Here is a 25,291-nt window from a genome sequence, read left to right as displayed (position 1 = left end):
ATGAGTAAGTCCAACAGTGCAACAATGCAGAAATAAAGTAAAGTAAGTCTATATATCTATATATTTAACTATTTAAGAAAAGGTATAAGTGTGGCCACAGTTCGGCTGTGGCATGGAGGGAGGGGTTATGCATATGTGCTAATGTGCTAATATAGCACGCAAACAGTGAGGCAGAAGACAGTGGTAAAAGTGGCTAGTGGACAGACAGTATCCAAACATGGAGGGGGTGAAGAGGCAGACAGACTATGCAGAGAAGTCTATCTCTCCTCTTCCCTTAAGTGAAGCATTGAACAGTTCAATGGCCCTGGGGACAAATTACTTTTTTCAGTCTGTCTGTTGTGCAAGGCAGTGAGCGAAGTCTCCAGCTGATCAGGCTCTTCTGCTTAACAATAGTGCTGTGGAGTGGGTGACACTCATTGTCCAAGATGTTGATCAGTTTGTTCAGGGTCCTTTTGTCAGTGATGCACTCCAGTTCAGCTCCCACTACAGAGCCAGCTTTCCTTACCAGCCTGTCAATTCGCCCCGCATCCTTCTTCCTTGTGCTTCCTCCTCAACATACTACTGCATAGAAGAGGACGCTGGCAACAACAGACTGGTAGAACATCCTGAGGAGCTTGCTACACACATTGAAGGACCACAGCCTCCTCAGGAAGTACAGCCTGCTCTGCCCTTTCTTGTGTGTTGGCTGACCAGTCCAGTTTATTGTCCAGGTGGAGACCCAGATACTTGTAGGTGCTAACCACCTCAACATTGACCCCCTCCTGTACTCCTCCTCCTGCCCGTTCCTGATACACCCCACAATTGCAGTATCATCAGAAAACTTCTGCATGTGGCATGACTCGGTGTTCAGAAGTCAGATGTGTACAGGGTGAACAGGACTGGAGAGAGCACAGTTCCCTGTGGCGCTCCGGTGCTGCTGATAACAGTGTCAGAGAGGTAGTTCTTCAGTCTGACGAACTGTGGTCGCTCGGTCAGGTAATCTGTAATCCAGGTTACCAGGTGAGCGTCCACACCCATCTGCAAGAGCTTGTCTCCCAATCTGAGGAGTTGGATGGTGTTAAAAGCACTTGAGAAATCAAAGAACATGATTCTCACAGCACTTTTCCCCTTGTCTAGGTGGGAATGTGTCCTGTGTAGAAGATAAGTGATGGCATCGTCCACGCCCACTTTCTCCTGGTATGCAAACTGTAACGGGTCTAGTGCATGGCGTACCTGGGGTCTGAGCATACCTAAGACCAATCGCTCCATTGTCTTCATCACATGTGATGTAAGAGCGACAGGTCTGTAGTCATTAAGCTCACTAGGGTGTGGCTTCTTAGGGACAGGGGTAAGACATGATGTCTTCCACAGTGTTGGAACTTGTCCAAGGCGTAGGCTCAAATTGAAGATGTGCTTCAGTGGCTCCGCCAGTTCAGCAGCACAGGCCTTGAGTAGTGGTCACAGTCTGTGAGGCCCCGCTGCTTTATTGCTGCGCAATTTCTTTAGTTGGACTGTCACTTGATCTGTTGTAATGGTGAGGGGTGTAAGGGGAGGGGAGGGGGAGGGGAAGGGGTGCATCTGGGATCTGTGTGTCTGATGGTTGTTGACTGAGGTCGTTGTCACCTCATTGTTCGTGATCGCCATGTGGGGGAGGGGTGCAAAATCCAGTGATGGTGGGGGTACGATAGCCTGTGATGATGGAGGTGAGTGTTGCACTGGTATGGAGGGGATGTGGGGGTGGGGGCTGTGGGATGGTGGACAGACCACCGCCATTGGAGCTGGAGCAGGGCAGTCAGACCTGTTGTAGAAGTGGTTCAACTGGTTCACCCTGTCCAGGTCCCCCTCCACAGAGCTTCTGCTCTTCTTCAGGCGAGTGATAACCTTCATGCAGTCCCATGTCTCCTTCAAGTTGTTTTCCTGCAACTTCTGTTCCACCTTCCTTCTGTAGTCCTCCTTAGCTTCCTTCAGCTTGAATTTGAGTTCCCCTTGCACGCGCCTCTGCTCTACCATGTCCCCCTCTCTGAACGCCATCTTTTTCCTATTGAGAAGGGTCTTGACATTGCTGGTTATCCAAGGCTTGTTGTTGGGAAAGCCGCGTACAGTTCTGGTGGGAACAACAATGTCCATGCAGAAGTTCAGGTAGTCAGTTGTGCACTGTGTGACCTCCTCTAAGTCCTCTCCATTCTGTAACACACTCCAGTTAGTGCACTCGAAGCAGTCTCTCAGAGCCTCATCCGCTTCAGGTGTCCACTTCCTGAAGGTGCGTGTGGCAACTTGCAGCCTCTGTACTTTGGGCTTGTACATTGGCTGGAGATGAATGAGGTTGTGGTCTGACTTTCCCAGTGGGAGGAGGGGGTTTGCACTGTATGCATCCCTCACGTTTGCATACATGAGGTCTATTGTCCTGTTTTTTCATTGTAGGACAGTCAACATACTGGTAGAAATTCGTGAGTGTGGAATCCAGTGTATGTGATTGAAGTCGCCAGAGATCACAAACAAGGCGTCAGTGTGTTGGGTTTGAAGCCTTGCGATTGTGGAGTGGATGACGTCACACGCTGTATACGGGAGAGCTCGAGGTGGAACGTAAACACAGACAGCAATTGCGTGCGAGAACTCCCTCGGCATGTAGTACGGACGGAGACTAACCGCTAATAACTCCACATCCTTACAGCATTCGACAGCAGCGAGTTCACAGTAACGTTCATCAGGCAGTAGTAGCCTAATACAGTACGTTCAGTTCACTTTCGCTCAAAATATATATGAACGAGTGACTTTCGTTCAATGAACGCGTTCAGGCACAACACTGGGGAGGGGGGTAGCTGAAAGTTGACATCTGCCCTGACTGAATACTGATGAATAATGAAGCTGAGGCCCACTTGCAGCGCTGCAGTGAGTTCGTGGGCTACCGTTGCATTGTGGGGAATGGAGTATTAATGTGCAAAACAGCAGCCGGCGGCTGTGGCCTGCGGGCCGGTTCTAATACTAATCAAATACCATCCCGGGGGCCGTAGATAATTCATTCGCGGGCCGGCCTTGACTTTGACATGTCTGGCCTGCATGTGCAGATATATTGTTTGTAGCCTACAACAGAACAGGATCACGCAAAATACATCATTTAATCTCTATGGATGAAATTCTCGCTTTTCCCACCGGCAAACACGCTGAGACCAGGTCGGGGGCCCCCTAGCCTCTGTTTGTCCCACATGTTGCCATGTTGTCATGTATGTAGGCAATAGGCATGTATTTATAGCACAAAAAGGTAAATGCAGTTCAGTTTAAAAAGAGGTCGACCATTGGTTACGGAAAATGATGATGAGGTTGCTTTGATACAGTTGATTCCACCGTTGTGAAACCTGCTCAAATATCGGTTACACTGATGGGACTGTGATTGCATTTTTTTTTTATCAGATCTACTTCATAGGAGTCCCCTGCCAGTCAATATTTCTTGTCCCTTGTATACCTTTTTAATAATATGCCTTGATGTTTCTTTTAAAAGTTGGTATGATTACTGTGTGGGCATTTTTGTATTTTCAAATTAGGCCTACTAATCACTTGTATTTTAATTCATTTCATCATTTCGTGAGTCAGTATTTGTAGTTTGTAACATAATAGCTTTTGATGTATTTGTGCCTACCTCTGTCTGTGCTTACCTTGTATACATATGAAAGCAACTGTCACTTCACAGTCTAGTTAGGGCCTTCCCTTGGAATCTGAGTAGAGGACTGAGTTATGGTTGCAAGACAGTAATTACATTCCCCTTTCTCACGAAAACGTCTCTTGACTTCACAGAAGTCTTGGGCAGCAGATGTTAACATTGCCACATGTCTTCCCCCAGCCCCAGGTCGACCCGACCCGAAAATGCATTTTCATCAAATCTTTGTGTTACAGAAAGAGTTAAAGTAGACGTAATACCAATATTTGGGGTGTAGCCAAAGAGCGAATTGTTTAAGAATGCATTGCCAAAGATGGATGTGCTTTGTTGATACGGTCAGAAGTTATTTTCAACTGGGACAGGGATAGTTTAGGTAGCCTACTGTTTTTGAGCTGTGTGATTATTGCAAAGTCATTATTGTGTGACAAACAAACTAGACTCACAGAAACCCATATTGGCTGTGAAGTACGTGATGCCATTTCAAAGTTCTGGACACGCACCTCATTGCGTTAAAAAAAAATGGGTTGTGCAATCTGTTCCATTACTTCCTCAACCTACGCCTGGGTGAAGAAGAAGGGCTGAGCATACGCCGCGTTATTTTCTGAGATTTCTAAGTAACCGACATTAAATTGACATTGAACATGATGTCGACGAAGGATACCTGAGGTCACCACATTTTGAAGACCAAGTGTTGTACTTTTGTCCATAGACAAAATAATTTACTCTGGGGAAAATGGAATGTGTTGATACATTACAGGTATCGAGAGTACAATTCTGCATCGGAGTCGTTTCGTGAGACTGAACCTGTTAACAAACAAGGTACATTTGGAAGTGTCCCTTTTGTTAGATTTAGTTGGGAATCGTATAAATGTGTTTTCTTGTCTGTTGAAGTCTTTATAAGTTTGATTACTAAATACCAAACTTTGATCTTGGATAATTCCCAAAATCTTCATGCACAATTACGCGCTATGAATTAAGTTAGTCAAACTTCATGTAAATCTGTTTGAAGTCACAATACGCTAGTCACGGAGTGTCCTTGATAAAGTTTTGTTCACTCGAACAAGAAGAGGTCTGTGTAAACATGCCCATAACTTGGCTGGGTGAGAAGTTCGCGGGAGGGGTTTCCATCAGGTGCCATAGAATGAATGTCCCACGATACCAACCTGTGTAAAACAGATGCTGTTGGCATCAAAAGGGCAAATGATTGGGTTGTCTGTTTTAAACACTCATTATTGTCAGTAAAACTATGCACGCAATAGATCGTAGGTCGAGCAAGATCTTTACGTTCTGTGAGCCATTCAAGCTGATACTTATTACTATGCATTTCATTATGAGGTAAAGAACGCATTGTATGTAACATCATTGCCCAATCTTGCATTTGAAGAACTAGGCCTACTTAGGTAGTCTGTTTGGAGTATTGGAATGCTGTTGTTGAAAGGCATGGCAAGTTTATTAATACAGGGTTGAACGTGCTTTACTTCAAAGCAAAGAAATAATAGTAAATAAAAGCATAACAGGTCAATAGTTTGTTAAAAGTAACATAGTATAATAGAATAATAAAAAACATAAAAGAGACAAAGCAAATTAAAAGAATGTATCTGATTAACAGGAAGCAGAAGTTAGCAGAAAGCATTTGAGTACAATTTGGTCTTAAGTCTAGATTTAAATCTGGCTACATTTTGAGGGCATTTTTGATGTCATCTGGAAGCTGCTTCCACCTTAATCGCATAGTTGCTTCACCATGTTTAGTTCTAACAGCGCATTTTACTAACAAGTATTTCTCCTGACACCCAAGAGCACAAGTGCTTCAAAGTCAGTTCTATGACTTACTGGATGCTAGTGCAGGGAGTTAACTATTGGAGTAATGTGGTCAGTTCTTTTCGTTTTTCAAGAGAATCCTAGCTGCTGCATTTTGTGTCTCGTCTCCTGAAGCTGTTTGATGGTCTATACTAAGGAAGGCCTGTGAAAAGTGCATTGCAGTAATCAATCAATCATGCTAGAGACAAAGGCAATTAATGCATGATGAATGAGTTGTTCTAAATCATGTTTTCACATAAGACCTCTATCTTTGGCAGTATTTTTGAGGTGGTTAAAAGCTGATTTAGTTATTACTTTCATGTGGCTGTTGAAATGTAGATCACTGTCAATAGGTCAATAGTAAGCATGCAAATAAAACTCTTTCTTTTTTTCCAATTTAGGCTTTTGAATTTTCCTTGAATGTTCCAGAAAACTGTGCTAACTACTGGCTGCCAAAAGACCTTTTCTAGTGGAGATGATCCAGTGGGTCTTTGTGCTGGTAGCATGCCTCTGGACCCAGATTCATGTGACCTTAGCCGACCAAGCCTGCCCTTGTGCTCCTCGGAAAGCTGTTGACTTCTCTGTCACCTATTCACCTCGCTACCAGTTTAAAACGGCTGGACCGATTCAAAACATACTGGTCAATCATAAGTTGAAGGAGGTTTATGTGGCCTCACGGAACTTCCTTGAGGCTGTGACTGACGACTTTGTAAAGAAATGGCAGGTCCAAACTGGTCCAGTGGGAAGCCCTGGATGTCAGACTTGCAACTGTGGCTTTGAGGTAGACCTTAAGTCATCTCAGGACACAGACAACCAAGTGCTGGTGCTAGACCCACAACTATACTACGATTTCCTATACACCTGTGGCAGCACCCAGCATGGAGTTTGCCATCTCTATGAACTTTTTGAAGATGATAAACCCTCTCCAATCAAATGTCTCTTTAATAAGGAGCACAACTCGCCATCCTTCTGTCCCTCCTGTATCGCTAGTCCTCTCGGGACACAAGTCAGCATTGTTGAAGATGGACATACAGTGTTTTTCTTTGTTGCCAGTAGTGTTAACAGCACTGTGGCCAGCCATTATGGTCGACGTTCCATAGCAGTGTATCGCCCACTGTCAACTGAAGATGGTTTTGAGGTGACGCTCGGTAACCTGACAGTGCTCCCAAATCTGCAGGATTCCTACCCCATCGATTATATTTACACCTTTAAGGCCATGAAGCATGTGTACTTCCTGTCAGTGCAGAGGGAGGACCCGGCCGCCGCGGACTCGCCCTTTCAGACGCGGCTGGGTCGAATCCCAGACAAGGACAGCGAAGCATCACTGTACCGCGAGATCGTTCTGGAGTGCCGCTACGACCCCAAACGGAGGAGGCGGACGAATAGGAACTACGTGGACAGAGTGTACAATTCCCTGCAGGCGGCCCACTTCAGCAAGGCCGGAGAGGTGCTGGCTAGGGAGCTGGGGGTCAAGGTTGGGGAGCCCATCCTGTACGGCGTGTTCGCCAAGACAGATGCGAAGGGGAGGCCGCTGCGGGAGTCCTCTCTGTGCGCCTTCCCTGTCAGCGTCATCAACAAGAACATCGAGGAGGGCATGGAGGACTGCTGCAAGACCAGTCCCGAACAGCTCTCCAAAGGACTTGGCCAGTACCAGCCTAGCATGAACTGCCCTCACGAGGTATGTCCAAGTGGGGGTGCTCGATTATGGCAAAAATATAATGATCATGATTATTTTGGTCAATATTAAGATCACTGTTATTTAACACGATTATTCAATGATTTTGGAAACATCCTTTTTCCAATATTAAATATTTAAATTGATTAAAATGAATTTTAAATACTAAAAAACAAATACAACAATATATGCAAAAAAGAGGATTTAAACAACAGTTACCACTGTACACTGACAAGGTAATATTTCAGGATTCTCGCGTGATTTGTCGGGCCGCCGTTCTTGAAGTTACATGGCTGGTTTTCTCAGTAGCGACTCGCTACGTCTATGCTGTATGGCTATGCTAGGTGAACGATTTGCCGACTACAAGTTCGTTTACCATCAAATTGGCTTCGTAAAAGTGAAAATCTTGCTTAGTGTATCTTTAATTGCACAACCCTATGTCTCACTTATGTAGCACAGCCAGCCAGGTGTGCCACACATACCTGCTCGTCTAATTAACAGAAATCAAAAAGTTTAACAGGAGGTAGCAGACGTCCTGAGCTGTCTGTTAATTTTAAATGTCAGACACAGTTCAGGACCATGTAAAGTTCTCCCATTGTTATAAGGATGTTGGGTTTCACGGCAGGGTTTTAGATGAGATGAAAGACCCTAACTAACTAATTCAATAAGAAAGAATTTGCAAAGGCACTCTGAGGTTAAAAAAGTATAAAAAAGGCTCTAATTTATCATGGCAAGAACTGGTTAAAACTAACTAAATAACTAATTCAATATTTGGTCAGATTTCATAAAGCACCTATAGTTGACCCCTTCCAGTTTAACTGATAATGAAAATCAGTTTGTTATGAATGTCATGTGATGTGCTTAAATGTTTATTATGTCAATTAAGTCAGCATTAAGTAGTGACCAATTTTATTAACCAACTCATTCAGAAATATGAAAAATGACAAGTTATTTAATGTTTTATGGAATTGGTATGTATGTGGTAGACTGTTATGGAAGGGCATTTTAATTTGTCATTTAGTTGTTTGGAATAGTAGGAAGTGGATTTTGTTTGCAATCATTCTGTATCTTGTATCATCCTGTTACCGGCAAAATGAGCATTTAAGATGACTGTCTGAGAGGTAGTGGGTTTCATGTAAATACAAGTGTAATGGATAAATAACCCAGACACTTCTCTCCCCTCTTGATCCCACCCCCACCCCAACACACCCTCAGGACACGCGCATGTCGTGACTCAACGGGGAAACGTTCCGTTGTAAATGTATTTTCCCTGCTGCACTTCTTGAAGAAGACGCTTTGACCTTTTTATGGGTTTTGTCTTGTTATATGGTAGGGTTTCATGTGCTAGCAAGGGCCATAAAACACAGGAAGAGCCATGTTGTGTTATCGTATAGAACACTTCCCAATACACATTATTCATTCATGACTCATCTAACTTAATATACACTGAAATGTTTACATTGTGAAGTTTACATTTTGGCCTCTCTTCCCTGTTCTAGAAGCAGAAAAGCTCAGGAAAGCCCTAATCTTTTCAGGCACAAAGATCTGTTGGTGAGCTTAAAGCTTCATCATTCAAACAAAAGGAAAGATATATTGTATTTTGTGGTTACTTACAATAAGATCAATGAACACTTTATTGAAATTATATAATATAGAGGATATGTTGATCTTGATAAAGGTTAAATGAATGGGTGTTAAATGCAGGTAGCATAGTGCAACAACAATTGTAGACATTAGATTCTGTCTTTAACTGTATTGGTTCTGTCTTGCCTTTGCTGCAGCAGTTTACCACTTGACTTTCATTTGACCCATGCAGCTTGATCAAATATTTCATGATAGGGTACTACAGTATGTCTGTGTTTGTTTTAGTGAACTAATAGCTTCGGCTTAGGGAAAATGTAACAAATAGCACAACAACAGGAAATGACGGTTGTTGCATCACTGTGTATGTAATGACAAACTGATTTAACTCCACCACAACACTCTGTACAATCACTAGTGCAGTGATTCATGACTGAAGCACATAAATCTCAAAATGTATCTCGGAATGTTAGTAGATTCTTCAGGCAGTTGTGGCCACTTCCCTTACATGAACCATATCTTCTGAAAACATTCTATTCGCACTATTCGCAGGGGAATTTTGGCTTTCCCCCCTGTAATGGTGTGGATATGGATTTACAACCTGGAATTAGAAACTGAGTTTGAGGGCCAGGTAGTTCAGGGAGAAGTAAATCAGATAACCGTTTAGGTGGAGGACAAGGAAGAGCCAGGGAGAGAGAGGGAGTGGTGTGTGAGTGTGCACATTGGTATGTGTGTGTGTGTACATTGGTGTGTGTGTGTGTGTGTGTGTGTGTGTGTGTGTGTGTGTGTGTGTGTGTGTGTGTGTGTGTGTGTGTGTGTGTGTGCGCGTGTGTGCGTGCATGTGCATGTGTCTGAAAACAGGCCCAGTAGTTTGGCAATCTGAGGTGAAGGCAGTAAGAAATTGGCTTTTACAGAATGACACAATGTTGCCCAGAACTTCACAGACAAGTGTGTGATAGAACCTAATATAGACCTTTTCTTAGGATTGCCCTGGAGTAAAAAACAAATGCATTAAACAAAACAATGGGACAATGTCTAGGTCATTTTAAAGCTGATAGCATATACCCATAATTAATTTGCATACATCTACATCAAGTCATTTGACAAATGTAAAGTGACCTACAAATATGGTAGACTACACAAGCAAGCATGCAATGAAAAATACATGTTGACTATAGGGAGCTACAAAGTCATACTTCAATGGCAATAGATGCTGTCAAGTTTTTAGGAGCTTACAGTCGGTGTACATGTAAAATGGGGCAGCCGTGGCCCACTGGTTAGCACTCTGGACTTGTAACCGGAGGGTTGCCGGTTCGAGCCCCGACCAGTGGGCCGCGGCTGAAGTGCCCTTGAGCAAGGCACCTAACCCCTCACTGCTCCCCGAGCACCGCCGTTGTAGCAGGCAGCTCACTGCGCCGGGATTAGTGTGTGCTTTACCTCACTGTGTGTTCAATGTGTGCTGTTTGTGTTTCACTAATTCACCGATTGGGTTAAATGCAGAGCCCAAATTTCCCTCACCGGATCAAAAAAGTATATAAAAAAAAAAAATAGATCTTTCAGGTTTAGCAAGTCATCAGGTATGCACATGTCCAAATAGAATAGTATCTTTAGCTTCTACACTACAGGATCCAGCATCTCACACAGCTCAGCCCCCTATAATTAGTGGTGAAATCACTGAGGTTTGCTCTGAGCACACACTTCCCGTCCATTGAGAAGAGGGACGACTGCTGTTTCCTCAGCTACCAAGTCCCTCTTCCTGTAAATAAAGTGGACAGGTCAGAGGTGTTGTGAGTGTACATGCATGGTGTGTGTGTAGGGCGGTGTGTATTGGGTGATGTGGTAGTGGTTAAGGAGCTGTGCTAGCATGCAGTAGCCAGAAAAGTTGTGGGTTCAATTTATGGCTTACACTGTTGTGCCCTTGAGCAAGGCACTCAACTCCAAGTTGCTCCAGGGACAATGGCCCTTGTAATATAATTGACATAAGTAGGTCGCTTTGGATAACAGTGTCGGCTAAATGCATAAATGTAAATGTAATGTGTACGTGAACTTGTGCATGTGGAGGATGTAGATAAGTATATTGTGGGATGACAGGGACTTAATGATGATAGTCCAGGTCCCTCTATGTAGGGATGGCAGCTGTGGCTTGTGGTGGGATCTCTTGCCAGCCTGTTAACTCATGGTGTGTTCAGGCCATCTGGGAATATTAGGGACCGCCCCCGTGTTTGCGTTGTTTTTCCGACTGTGAGCGTTCATGTGCTTTATCGTCAGAGGATGTGTGAGTGTTCAAGTGTCAGCAACAGCAAATTCCCAAGTTCACATTAAAATTGTTGGACATGAAAGTCCACATGGACTACAAATGACCTACAACGTGATGACAAAAGTGAAACTCGGTAACACTTTACTTGACGGGTGAGTTCATAACACATTCATAGCAGCTGTCATAAACGGCCCATAAAGTATTCATGACTGTTTCATGAGACATGACTCAACATTCATACCAAACCTTTCATGAATGTGGAGGACAGAACAACAGCAACTTGTCAAAATAAAAGTCCAACAATCGCAAAGCAGAATTGCCGTTTTTCTCTCCAGCCTTTGTAAATATTTCATGAATATCTTATGAAGTCTACATCGAATGTCACTTTACTATACAAGTTGTGAAGTATTCATAATCACGGAATTTAACACTGGGAGGTAAACTAGCCTACATTCAGCTGACCCATATTTGTAACCTGGAATGGTTGGACATTCCCTGTAGTAAAAGATGAGAAATCATCTGCAAAGGTTACATCATAAAAAAAATACATTTTTTTTAATACATACAAAAATGATTTCCTTGACAATGTTCTGTCTTTTTGGCACTGGAGTAGCCCATTGACTCAGATGTGACGTGATCAGGTAAGAGGTTTGGAACAAAAACGGCAATGCTGCTTTGCAATTGTTGGACTTTTATTTTCACAAGTTGTCATCGTTCTGTCTTCCATATTCATGAAAGGTTTGGTATGAATGTTGAGTCAGGTCTCATGAAACAGTCATGAATGCTTAATGTGCAGTTTATGACAGCTGCTATGAATGTGTTATGAACTCACCCGTCAAGTAAAGTGTTGCCGGAAACTCTTCCCCCAGTTTCCCACCAGTTAAAAATGTTTTTTCCGTGTGCATGAATGCACCAGCAGCTCTGTGTCAATGTGTGTGGGCAGTGAACCTGAATGCTCACCTGAGTCAGAACTTGATGAGGCTCACAATTGCACACCTTGGTTCCTGTGTGATTCATCGGCTCATTGGGAAACCTCTGCCATGGATATTCCGTTTTATCCATGGACTGCATTAATAATAAAATACAGTGAGCCTCAGATTGATACAGGAAATGCAATATTGCTCATGGCCTTGAATAAATTACCCTGAATGATATGATTGGCAGGTTATGCAACGTCAGGAGAACATGAATATTGAACTTCAGTGCCATTCTTTCTGCTTTTTGCTACAATAGTACTTGCCAACACTGGAAAATACAGTATATTCTTGGTATCCTATAACTATATTTACAGTATTTTGAAGTTTTGGCCTCTGTTTTCTCTGGTACAGAATGCAGATGATGGCTGCAAATTACAACCCACTCTGATAGCTAAGCCGTTTAGAAGATCGGACTTGTTTAATGGACAGCTGAAGGACGTCCTTCTCACCTCCCTGCTGGTGACCACCATAGGCAATGTGACTGTAGCTCACATTGGCACAGAGAACGGGAGACTTCTACAGGTAGGAGCACCTACTGAGGGTTCTACAAGTAGGAACACCCTCTTAAAACGAATGTGTTGGAAACAACATAAACTGTGTTGTCCCTATCTGGACACAGAGATGTGTTAAAAACAAAGCAAGTTGTGTTGTTTTCAACACATTCGTTTTAAGAGTGCACCTACTGAGGGCTTTTGGGGTCAGTCTGCTGAACTCTGTGAATGTCCACCGAAGTCAATAAACTGTGAACATGTCTTATTCTGTGAAAGTAGTGTCTGACGAAGCATTGGACCGCTAAATTGATCTGTTTTGGAAGATGCCTGGTCCCCTTGGACTGTCCTATTATAATTGCAGTGAGAACAAAAAGTACCAAATGAGCAAGCTGAACCACAGGACAGACCACAGGAAGCACTGGCTCATTTCCATGTTAGATCACTATAGTAACAACCATTGCTGAAATAAGAACTGTGTAAATGAAGAACCTCAGCCCTCAAAAGTGTTTATTAATAAACTTTGGTTAAATATAAGTGATTTTTTGTGTGGTTTGTTGGTTATGGGTACTTTTTGGTGTTCTTTTGGTTATGGGTACTTTTTGTTTCAGTTAATAGATACATGAGTTGTTTATATTTGATCTTAGATTAGATTTTAGCAAGAAATCCTATTCCATTAGGTCATAGTAAAGATTTGGCCAGGGCCTGCTTTACTGGAAATGGAGAGGTCAGTTGTTAGAATCTTATGTGTGTTTGATCCCCACAGCTGGTCCTGCTGAGAACAAATGCCATCATTTTTGCCAACTACTCTCTTAGTGAAGGAGAGCCTGTGTCCCGCACCAATGCCATCCAGTCGGATGACTCCCTGCTCTTTGTGGTCGGAAACAAGGTAGGCCTACTTACTTACATTGGCCAGTCTGCTGGAAGTGTGTGTGTGTGTGTGTGTGTGTGTGTGTGTGTGTGTGTGTGTGTGTGTGTGTGTCCATGAACATGACTCAACATATAGGCTTACAAATAACTCATGGACTTGTCATTTAAATTAAAGGTTGTATCAGCGATAGAGGGGATACTGTACGTCACTTCTGTTGATGTTCAAACAAAACAGAGAGCTAGCTCGCTACTCCCTCCCCCTCCCTCCTGTGCAATTAAATTCCTTGAATTTCCCCTTGGAGACCAATAAAGTATCTATCTATCTATCTATCTATCTATCTATCTAAAACTCTCCTAAGCGCGCATCTCGTCGGTTATTGGTTGAAACACTTTATTTTGCCTTTGAGTGGGTTGCCAACCCTTGTTGGAAGCAATTGTTTTTGTGTACAGCTCTCGGAGCCTAGGCTGCCTACGGAGACGCGTTTTTTTGACGGCCTGCTTATGGGGCAGACAGCTATCGGATCGTTAGGAAAGATTAGATGAATGTGATCACTTTTTTTGGGCCTGAAATCGCTGATACAACCTTTAAGTTTAGTTCATTGTTAGTTCATTCAACAACACAGAACACATGAAAACAGTTTATTCTGAAGAGTTAGGAGAGGAGAGGTAGAGGGGCCTTCCAAAGAAGACAGGCAAAGAAGAAGAGAGTTGGGGGGGGGGGGGGGTTCATATAGGACAGTCAAGAGTGACTGGAAGCGAGTGGGAGAGAGAGATGGGGTGGGATTTGGAATCTACCACGGCCGGATTCAAACCCAAGTCACTGTGGACACTAAAACCCGACACTGCAGCCACTTACGCCCCAGCATCCCAGACTGGACTGTTCTATGAAGTGTTTTATGAATTCTTATTCATAAAACACTTCAAACACTTATTTACAAAGTGACCTTGGGTGTCAAGAAAAGGTATTTGTATTGGCTGACACTTAAAGTGACTGACATTATTACTATTTACGTGTATTGAGTGATATGTTGTTATTATTATTTAGCTGGTGAGTGTCCCCCCCACCGGTCCAGGCTGCGCTCATTTCCCCAACTGCCAGCTGTGTTTGGGGGCTCCTCACTTCATGGGCTGTGGCTGGTGTGGGGACCGCTGTGCCCTGGAGAGCCAGTGCAACAACAGTGCCGCCCAGTGGAGAAACCACACGTGTCCACCAATCATCACAGAGGTAGGACTTCAGTAGGACGCGCCTCTACTCCTCAAGGACAAGTTCAGATTGATCCAGTATGATTCACTCTGAGGGAAAGATGACCCAAGGATTGGCTAAACTGGCTCTCTCAAACAGTTGTTTTCCCACAGTATACAATTAAACTGTATTGGCTATATATGGAAAACAAAACTCAACTAAATGTGTAACGAATTATTGTGTGCATGCATTTCTGACTGTTTTCAGTTACACAGTTAAGTCTGTTACCAGAATGGTAATATCTCACTATAGACAGGAGTGCTGTTCTAGAAGTGTTTCAGACAGATGAACATAACTCACCCTGTCAGTGGCAGATACCATTATCTCTCTCAGGCATTCCTCCATGGACCCTGAGCAGATTTTTTCCTCCCCTGAATTCCACCACATTTTTCCAAGATGAGATCAGCATTAAAACACATGCCAACCTTTTGGAAAAGACGCTTATTTGCCGTCTATCCCAGAGTTAGACAAGAGGATACACACCCTTCTCTTCACTGTACGTGCAATAACCCAGTCTGACACTGTTAGCCTAGCTTAGCATAATTCACTGGAGGTGGGTTAGACCAGTTAGCCTATAGCTCCCTTTTAACTATAGGCTAACTATAGAACTGGTCTAACTACAGGTAACTCTGGGGTAAATGGCAAATAAGCTACAGTAATTTCCCAATATTTTGGTGTGTTCCTTTAACTGCCCCTGTGCTTGTCCAGTTTTTCCCCAGGACTGCGACCTGTGATGGCAGGGCTGAGCTGACTCTGTGCGGCTGGGAGTTTCAGTCTCCCCTCAGGCCCCTGATCAACCCCACGACGCACCAGGTGTGGGTGGGCAAAACACCCTGCACAGTACAGCCGCAGAAGAGCAACAGCACCCAGTCAGTGAAGCAGACTAACACACTCACCACACACACACAAATACACACACACACAAACATTCTTTGCAAGCAAAACATTTTTATTTCAGTGTTTAGCCAATGAAATCATACCAATCACTGATGTCTTTCAGACTGGTGTGCCAGATTGGTGGGGAGGTGGCGGAGGTGGACAAGCCTGTGTCCATCACACTGAAGGTGGATGAAGGGGAAGTGGAAGGACAGTACTCTATCCAAGGCCAGGCTCATATAGATGGCTTCACCTTTGTGGTAATGGAATTGTCATAGCAAGCTTCCCTCTTTACCGTGAATATTCTTTGTGGTGTTAAAGGACAATTCCGGTGTGATATTGACCTAAAGTGTCTTGAAACATGATACCAAAACAAATTCTGTGGAAATGCGTGGATTCCAGTTGCTGCTACTGGAAGCAACTGAATCCATGTATTTCCACTGAATTATTTTTGGAATCTGATCCCTTATTATACCTGTTCGTTCGTACTCGTCGCTCGACTTATCGTGACTAAATTCAAGATGGCGTCGAACGGTAAAATTCCTCAAGGTACTGTCTGTATAAATCATCTTGTAAATAAACTACCAGTGCTTTTTCAAAGTTCTCAATGTCTCGTTTTAAATGTCAAGGCCGTCGGAAGTCTACCAATGATGTATGGAGCTACTTTGAGCCTCGTAAATGGTGTAAAACAGTGATTTATTTGCATGGCTAGCCCGATGCCCGAGGCACCCCCAACGAAAAACTGTTGGTAGCATTGGCTAACTAGCGCCAGATTTCCGAGTGCAGGAGACAAGCCGAGATGAGCTATGAGACATACGTTTACACTCGGTATCATGTTTCAACACACTTTAGGTCAAAATCACACCGGAATTCTCCTTTAATAACTGTTTTATATTGTTTTCTTTTCTGGGTTCAACTGTTTTGTTGATGATAGTTGCATGTATGGTTTTGGACATTCCTTTTCAAGTCTTACCTGTCTTTCCCATCAGGTGCCAGAGATCACAGACATTACCCCCAGCCATGGGCCTCAGATAGGGGGCACATTGGTCTCCGTCTCAGGTCCCCATCTTGACACTGGGAAGACAAGACAGATCTATTTGGGTGGAAAAATCTGCTCCATCAAGAGTGTGAGGTCAGTGAAAATATAAAAGTTAGCTCAGTGATAATCGTAGGTCATCAGAGACAGTGTGGTAGGAATTATGTATTCGAATGAGCTTTGTGAGTTATGTTATACATTTCTTCTTTTATACTTTAATGTAATGTTTAATGCGAGAAGCACACACACACACACACACACACACACACACACACACACACACACACACACACACACACACACACACAGATAAATGGTTCTTGAATGCAGTTTGTGTCCATGCAAGTTGTGGCTAGCTTTCTTTTTTATCTAATAGCATCTCCCCCAATGGGACAATGTCTTCTGTCGTCTGCCTATCTGGCGGTGCATCACAGCTGGGAGCGGTGCCGATAAAGATGATTATCGACAAGTCACAGGTTACTACAGCAAAGAAGTTCAGCTACAAGGAGAACCCAGTGGTGACAAAGGTGTTGCCAGCCTGTGGCTTTGACAGGTACTTCAGCATGCACACATAGTTCAAAAATGTAAAAGATCCTCCAACTAACTAGTCCCTGTTTTATCAATACCTCCATGACATTTTAGTGCATATTCTAATTGCCTACATTCTAATCCTACATTCATACTTGCCACACATGTCATACATGCCACTGACTACCTAATTGTTGGGATGTTTTTTTCTTTTATGAAAGAGGATCCAACATCACACTCATTGGCAAGAACCTGGACTCTGTTGTGGGTTCAATTGTCCGATTCAAACCAAATAATTCACCAAGTACTTCCTCTCAGGTGAGAGCTGAAACACCAGCGTATTCCCTCTAGCCAGTTTCATCAAGTGATGAGAAGCTTTACCATTTTGTCTCGTTTTTTTTGTCATTCTTTGCTCATCACTGAAATCATCATGCCTGAAAACCAATTACAGTTACTTAACTTTAACACCATCATTGCTGTTGAGTAAAAGGTGTTGTAAATACAAATTGTGCTGCGAACAAAAGCATGTGTGAGATAAGTAATTGATCCTCTGAAAGGTCTGAGCCCCTGTGTCTTTTTGTGAACCCCATAAGTGCACACACACAGGGAACCCCACGGAGGTGCAGTGTCTGTCACCTGTGTGTGTGGAGTCAGATGGAGAGCTGTTAGTTGACATGGACGGAGCCAAGGACCTCCTCCGAGAGCGCTTCTCCTGCCACCCCTACGGCCGTCCCATCCCTATCGAGCAGGAGGACCACCTACTTAAGCTGAGCTCAGGCCAGGATGAAGTCTCGCTGCATGTGCGTATTTGATCAGTCTTAGAGTACAGCATGGGACGAGTGACACCAAATGACTTCATTCTGTACTGAGACATTTGCATGCTGTAGAGTAGGAGCAGAGTATTCTCAGTGTATAAAAAGGATTGCAGTCCAATTCCCATGACCATTGTGTTTCAGCATGAGAAGCTGAATGTTGTTCGCTCATGCATGAACATCACGATGACACTGGGTGGGGTGGACTGCCATGCCCAGGTCCTGGAGAATGAGATCACCTGTAGGATCCCAAAAGACCTCATCATTCCTGCCGAGGGAATTCCTGTTAAGGTGAGGAACCTGATCACACCGACTCTAATCTCCCTCACACACTGCAGATTGAACTATATCAAATATCTGATATCAAAACAGTCCTGTGAATGTCTTGTGTTTTTACAACAAAAGTGTAGGTTGAAACTTTTAAATAACCCACACAGATTAGGTACTAAGTAAAAAGAGCAAACATAAACATAAAAATAGAACATAAAAATAGAATGAAACATATTTAGTTGTTTTTTAACACAAGAAAACAAAGTTTAATTTCTATATTACTCTATTAGAATACTAAAACAATACTGCATTATATCTTGACCTTTAATTATCTCTTAATTACAATATCTTGATTGTTTAACCTGTCAGCCATTAATCAGTCCATATATGTAACTGATACATTGGTATTAAAACCTAAAAGTTACCTTAGTTGTTTTGGCTGTTTTTGACTCCTACACCACAGGCAACACCTGCTGTATATAATGCCCAGTGAACCTTGTCAACATAAGTCTGTCTTTCCTGACTTCTTTTACAGATATCAGTGAACGGCTGGGTTCATGAAGTGGGGTGGGTGGCGTATGTGCGGAACGAAGCGGTTGCTGCTATTGTGTGTGGCATCATCATAGCCCTGCTAGTGGGGGCAGCAGTGGCCTTCCTCATCATGCACACCTTAAGGAAAAAGAAGAAACAGGGTGAGAATTGGAGTAATAGTAGCAGTACTTCAAGAACTAGAACTTTTAGAACTTCTAAAAGCTGTGACTGGAATTTGTTAAACTTCACAGTAATGTGGCGTGTTTCAACTCACACGTGTGAGTTGAAACACGCCACATTACTGTGAAGTTTAATGACAAGCATCTTGACTCTATTACCTATTACTCTATTATAGCTTTTATACACTGCTCAAATGCAACTTAACAAGGTGCTATGATGATGAGGTCACAGGAGATTGCTTGTCAGCACAAGCCAAGTTGCTGCACAAGCTGCATTTCATTGAGTGAAGGAATTTAGCATGGTCAAACTGGCACAATATTGCACAACTGGTTTGTAGAATAGAATGATTTAGCTGTTAGCTATTTAGCTTTTGGACTCTCTCTTGGGGTGTACATATTTAAAAACATTGTAAGTAAAAAAGTAAGTAAAATGTATTTATAAAGCACAATTGTACAAAATAAAACAAATTATATTAAAATCAAATAAAAAACTGAAAAAGTGTTAAAACGAGCAATGTCCTTTTTCTGTAAGTGGAGACTGTAATGAAGATTTGTTTTCTTTTCCCTTGACAGCTGCCATTGAACGCCGTTTATCCCGCTACTCCAGTCGAGGTGGTGCATCAGCTCCCGACTCAATGCTAATGGGGGATTATAGACGAGGTGAGATGCAGCTAAACGAACAGTTGATTGATTTACCCATTGATAGGTTGATTGGATGATGAAATGATTGCTGGTGGTATTATGAACAAGCTTGTAGATCTTCATGAGACCGGACAGTAGAGTTCAGTGTCATAGCACCACTTGATAGGCATTTTACTAATCCGAATAAGTTCATTTAGCCTACTGTTTTACTGAGACGTGACGTGACTTCAGTTGAAACTGTCAAGGTATGACATGAAAAACTTTTAAGTCTGTTTATAAGAACAAATCATGTCTATGATAGGCATACTGTTACAGGGCTACACGGTGTGTGTTTTCTGAGACTCTGGATGTCTTTCCCAATCTCCAACTCACACACACCTTCACCCTCAGATCTATCTCATAGCCCCACGTCCGGTACCCCTGCCCCCCTGGTGTTCAATGGCCTGGCGTACGCCAGTGCCTTCAACACTTCCTCCCTGCCACTGCTCTCGCCGGACACTGTCTCTGTGAAGGTGAAGGATGACCTTCTGGAAGAGGTGAAGGATGTCTTGATCCCCGCTGAGAAGCTCATCGTTCATTATGGCCAGGTCATCGGAAAGGGTAAAGTACCTTCATTGATCTATTATACTATATCAAGCATCACTTACCGTAATTTCCCTACTATTAGCTGCGGCTTATGAATTGATTTTGCAAAATTTCTTCAGCTATGAGGTTAATACACAGAAGCAGTTAATATAGTATTAATATGGTTTTGTTTTTTTTAACTTGCATAAAACACTGTCCTGCGGTTTATACACAATGCGGCTAATACACAGGAAATTACTGTACAGTAACTTGTCTCAGCTTCTAATTTAATTTCTACTATTTCATTCATATGTACTTAAAGATCATATAATGGTGTGTCCACCCATTCCCTTCTGTGTTATTCTCTCTGATTAGTGTCAAGCTTCTTTAGCTCATCAGTTTTCTAGTGCAACTGCTAACTTCCATAGCCCATGTCCAGAAGGGACTTTTAACAGATATAAAGCATCAGAATTAGTTCATGAACTCAACTATCACTATGACTATGAACACATTTCAATGATTCTCTTTCTTTCTTTGTTTTGATCAGGTCACTTTGGAACTGTGTGCCATGGCTACCTAAAGGATGATCATGATCAAGAGATCCACTGTGCTGTGAAATCATTGACCAGTGAGTGCCTGCATCGTGGCTTCTAATTGTGTAATCATTGACCAGTGAGTGCCTGAGTCGTGGCTTCTAATTGTGTAATTATTGACCAGTGAGTGCCTGAGTCGTGGCTTTTAATTGTGTAATTATTAAAAATTACAGTGCCTGAGTCGTGGCTTCTAATTGTGTAATTATTGTTAATTACTGTAAATAGACCTGATCATGGATGTAATGTTGTAATGATGGGCAATCAACAAAAAAAACAATGGTCAAATTAATTAATTCACGATTGGTAATAATTGAAATGAAGTTGCAAGAACTTTGATCATAATTGTAGGTCAAAATAGTGTGTGTGTGTATATGCGTGTGTTTATGTGTGTGTGTGTGTGTGTGTCTATGTGTGCGTGTGTGCGTGACAGGAATAACAGACCTGGAGGAGGTGGAGCAGTTCCTGCGTGAGGGCATCATCATGAGGGCTTTCCACCACCAGCACGTGCTCAATCTGCTGGGCATCCTCCTGCCGGAGGAAGGGCTCCCCCTGGTTGTGCTGCCCTACATGAAACATGGCGACTTGCGCCACTTTATACGCAGTAATCAGCGGGTAAGCTGGGTGGCAGAGGTTGATCAGAAATTTACAGTAGTGGTTTGGAGTCAGTAGATTTACTCTGACGAAAAACACCCTGATCTCAAGTTAGATCACCGTTGTCACTTCAGCGGAGAGTAACAAGTGTTACTTTAGAAAAGCATCAATGCTAGTTTATTTCAAAAGGAAAATTGCAATAAATAGTTATTGCATGTTAACATGGCTAATAAATAGTTATTGCATGTTAACATGGCTAATAAATAGTTATTGCATGTTAACATGGCTAATAAGTAGTTATTGCATGTTAACATGGCTAATAAATAGTTATTGCATGTTAACATGGCTAATAAATAGTTATTGCATGTTAACATGGCTAATAAATAGTTATTGCATGTTAACATGGCTAATAAATAGTTATTGCATGTTAACAGGGCTAATAAGTATAGCTCCTATTGCAAAACAAGCAATTCTTGTTATGTCAGGTTTCTTATTTGGTTTCAAAAGCACTTACGGCTATATGTGGTCAATTTGTTTTTATTGCAATATATTTTGGTAACACTTTATTTTAATGTGTCGCTGTTACAGTGTACCTACCTAATTAGGTACAGTGGTACAACCTGTGTAACAACATGTACTATCAGGTACTATCATTGTACTTGCATTATGTATTTGTGGGTACCTACATATAGTTGTTACATTGTAATACTGAGTGCTTTTACAAAACTTTGCCAATTTGTCTAAATTTTCATCAGAGGCAAAGAGCTGACCTGAGACCTGCTGGATGGGGTAAATCTGGTCATGATAGATTTGATACACAAATCATTCTTAGCTCCAGTCAAGGCCTCATTGTCTTCAGTGTACATGTAACAGCTGTGCTGCTACAACCTTGTTACTCTTTGATACAGTGGAATAAACCTATTAAGTGTACCAGTTAATTACTTACATGTACATATGACATGTATGTTATGTCTTCGATGTCTTGGAACAGGTCTACTAATTCACATGTTCTGTGTGGTGTAACAGCAGACATGTTTCAACACATCAATTACAGGATGCATGACATCATTGACAGGATGTATATAATATGTATGTACTTAACTGGTAATGTAAGTACTTAACTTTATTTTAATGGGTTTATTCCACTGTATCAAAATAGTAATAAATGTGTACCAACACAGTTGATACATGTACTACAGTATGTAAGGTAATGGCAGACATGTTCCAAGACACCAATGACACAACATACATGTAATATGTAATTGTAAGTACTTAACTGGTACACTTCATTTTAATGGCTTTGTGCCACTGTATCAAAGAGCAATAACCAACACAGTTGATATTAGACTATGTAGTGAATTAGTAGACCTGTTCCAAGACATCGAAGACACAACACAACATACATGTCATATGTACATGTAAGTAATTAACTGGTACACTTAATAGGTTTATTCCACTGTATCAAAGAGTAACAAGGTTGCAGCAGCACAGGTTGGAGCTAAGAATGGTTTGTATATCAAATCTATCATGACCAGATTTCTAGATAACTGGTCTCAGGTCAGCTCTTTGCCTCTGATGAAAATTTAGACAAATTGGCAAAGTTTTGTAAAAGCACTCAGTATTACAATGTAACAACTATATGTAGGTACCCACAAATACATAATGCAAGTACAATGATAGTACCTGATAGTACATGTTGTTACACAGGTTGTACCACTGTACCTAATTAGGTAGGTACACTGTAACAGCGACACATTAAAATAAAGTGTTACCTATATTTTTCACATTCGCATACAGGTATGAACTAAGAGTTCGCCACACCTGTGATAGGATGTGTTTTCCTGTTTCCTCTGTTCAGAACCCTACCGTGAAGGACCTGATTGGCTTTGGCCTGCAGGTTGCCAAGGGGATGGAGTACCTGGCGCAGAAAAAGTTTGTGCACCGGGATTTGGCAGCACGCAACTGCATGTGAGTCATCGCCCACAGGGCACAATAGACAAGAGTGTTCGCTCGGGGCACCTGCAGAGCTCCAGCTATATTTACACTGTACTTGCTTTGACATCATTAACTACCGAAAATGAAGTGGTTTGGCTCTGTGCGAATTTTGTAAGGCTTCAGTAGCCAGAAAACACAATAAAATAAAATGAATGAGGGAATGAATAAAAGATTCAAGGCCTTTGCTGGTGCAAATCCAGTTGAAAACCCTTGCTGGTGCAAAACCTTCTAAACCCGATAAAATGGTAAATACCCCACCCTGCTGATAGCCTTAAGGGATAATTGGTCACAAATTTGATCACTCATGTGACTCCATCCTTGTTTACCTAGTTTCATCACTAGATGGACGTTGTCCCTCGTATTGGTTGCTCTGTGCAGCTACTGATTGTCCATTCTAAACTCCCTGGCAGGCTGGATGAATCGTTCACAGTGAAGGTGGCCGACTTTGGCATGGCACGAGACGTGTTCGACAAGGAGTACTACAGCATCCAGGACCATAAGAAGGCCAAGCTGCCCGTCAAATGGATGGCCCTGGAGAGTCTACAGACGCAGAAGTTCACGACTAAATCTGACGTGGTACAGTATTTGTAGGGATAGAGGGTGGGATAGATTCACACTCTGCACACAAACATGAACATGGAAACACGCTGTACATGCCAGAACACAGACAGACGAATGCAGACACACCCTCTGACTTGCACTATGACTCATTCATGCACACGCCCTTTCATGAGTGCAGTGAGCAACAGTGTGGTGATTGTGTGTTGTGTGTGTATGGCAGTGGTCATTTGGAGTGTTGATGTGGGAGCTACTGACCAGAGGAGCAAGCCCCTACCCGGACGTGGATCCCTATGACATCACCCACTACCTGCTGAAAGGCCGCAGACTGCCTCAGCCTCAGTACTGTCCTGATGCACTGTAAGACTCTCTCTCTCTCTCTCTCTCTCTCTCTCTTTCAGTCCTTCTCTCTCTTACTCTTACTCTCTCTCACACACACACACACACACACACACACACACACACACACATACACACACACACACACACACACACACACACACACACACACACACACACACACACACACACACACACAATCAATCAAACTAGATACTAGATCACTGATGATCTTCAGTTTGTCTTGATCATTGTGATTTTTGGCATCTTCTTATCCTGTGTATGGTGAGACAGACATTCCAGACTGTCAGTAGCCCTGACAGTGCTTGTGCTCGTGCAGGTTCTCGGTGACGCTGCAGTGCTGGGCCCCTGAGCCAGAGTCGCGGCCCAACTTCCACGCCCTGGTGCAGGTGGTGCAAGAGATCCTGTCATGCCTCGAGGGCGAGCACTACATCGGCCTCAGGCCCATCTACGTCAACCTGGACCAGCCGCGACCCTACCCCGCACTCACCTCCTCCAGCTCTGCGGACACCCTGGACAACCTCTCAGATGGACACACCTCTACATGACCCCAAGCCCAGCCCAGCCCAGGCAGGGTAAGGGGCAGGCGGCAGAGACAGAGCCGAGAGACCAGCCACAGAGGTGGCATGATCTGTAAGGGACACTTAACTGTGACACCTGGACACTAGGGTCAGTGGAGGCATAGGGGCTAAGAAACTGGGCTAGGAAGCAGTAGCCAGAAAAGTTAAAGGTTCAATTCCCAGCTTCCACTGTTGGGCCCTTGAGCAAGGCATTTAACCCTGAGTTGTTCTGGTGAAACTGGGCCTTGAAAGAATTGATGTATGTTAGTCACGTTGGATAAAAATGTCAGCAGTATGAATAAATAGGTAAGGAAGAAATGGCTGTGGCCTCACACAACTGCCCTGTCTGAGATCGAGGCGAGATCGAGTTCTTTCTTCAGCGAGACAAGGACAACAGAGAGCTGTGCAATGTGCAAAGGCCACTACTGCAGTATGTTGACAAACACTTCAGCAATGGAACTTGAATATGAACAATGTTTTGAGTGACATCTGTCGAGTCTTGGTCTGCTGATCTCCCCTAAAAGCTTGTTGACACTGAGTTTGTTTTTTTCTCTCAAAATCCTTTGTGAGTAATTTCTAGCTGTAAGTGAAAGAGGCTTTTATATATATATATATATATATATATATATATATATATATATATATATATATCTTTATAGCACAACAAAAAGAAATTC

General features: G+C 42.8%; 1 protein-coding gene across 2 annotated transcripts; it reads left to right on the top strand.

Moving 5' to 3' along the window:
• Positions 1-4,056: 4,056 nt before the first annotated feature.
• On the top strand, positions 4,057-25,240 carry mst1ra (macrophage stimulating 1 receptor a). 2 transcript variants are annotated; one of them, XM_042090634.1, is made up of 21 exons: positions 4,070-4,450; positions 5,830-7,106; positions 12,270-12,440; positions 13,173-13,295; positions 14,322-14,501; positions 15,228-15,388; positions 15,520-15,655; positions 16,385-16,527; positions 16,808-16,984; positions 17,181-17,277; positions 17,553-17,759; positions 17,916-18,062; positions 18,577-18,733; positions 19,325-19,411; positions 19,784-19,993; positions 20,505-20,585; positions 20,981-21,162; positions 23,000-23,109; positions 23,547-23,712; positions 23,918-24,054; positions 24,374-25,240. In XM_042090634.1, exons 2-21 carry the CDS (start codon positions 5,904-5,906, stop codon positions 24,600-24,602), a joined length of 4,104 nt encoding a protein of 1,367 aa, XP_041946568.1. In that variant the 5' UTR covers positions 4,070-4,450; positions 5,830-5,903; the 3' UTR covers positions 24,603-25,240. The 2 variants fall into 2 exon arrangements, with proteins under 2 accessions (XP_041946569.1, XP_041946568.1); XM_042090635.1 differs by lacking the exons at positions 23,918-24,054; positions 24,374-25,240 and having other exon boundaries at positions 4,057-4,450; positions 20,981-21,151.
• The last annotated feature ends 51 nt before the right edge of the window (positions 25,241-25,291 follow it).

This window comes from Alosa sapidissima, chromosome 4, assembly GCF_018492685.1.
Source record: "Alosa sapidissima isolate fAloSap1 chromosome 4, fAloSap1.pri, whole genome shotgun sequence".
Lineage (NCBI taxonomy): Eukaryota > Metazoa > Chordata > Actinopteri > Clupeiformes > Clupeidae > Alosa > Alosa sapidissima.
The sequence above is the reverse complement of the archived record's forward strand: the minus strand, read 5'-3'. Positions and strand labels throughout refer to the sequence as shown.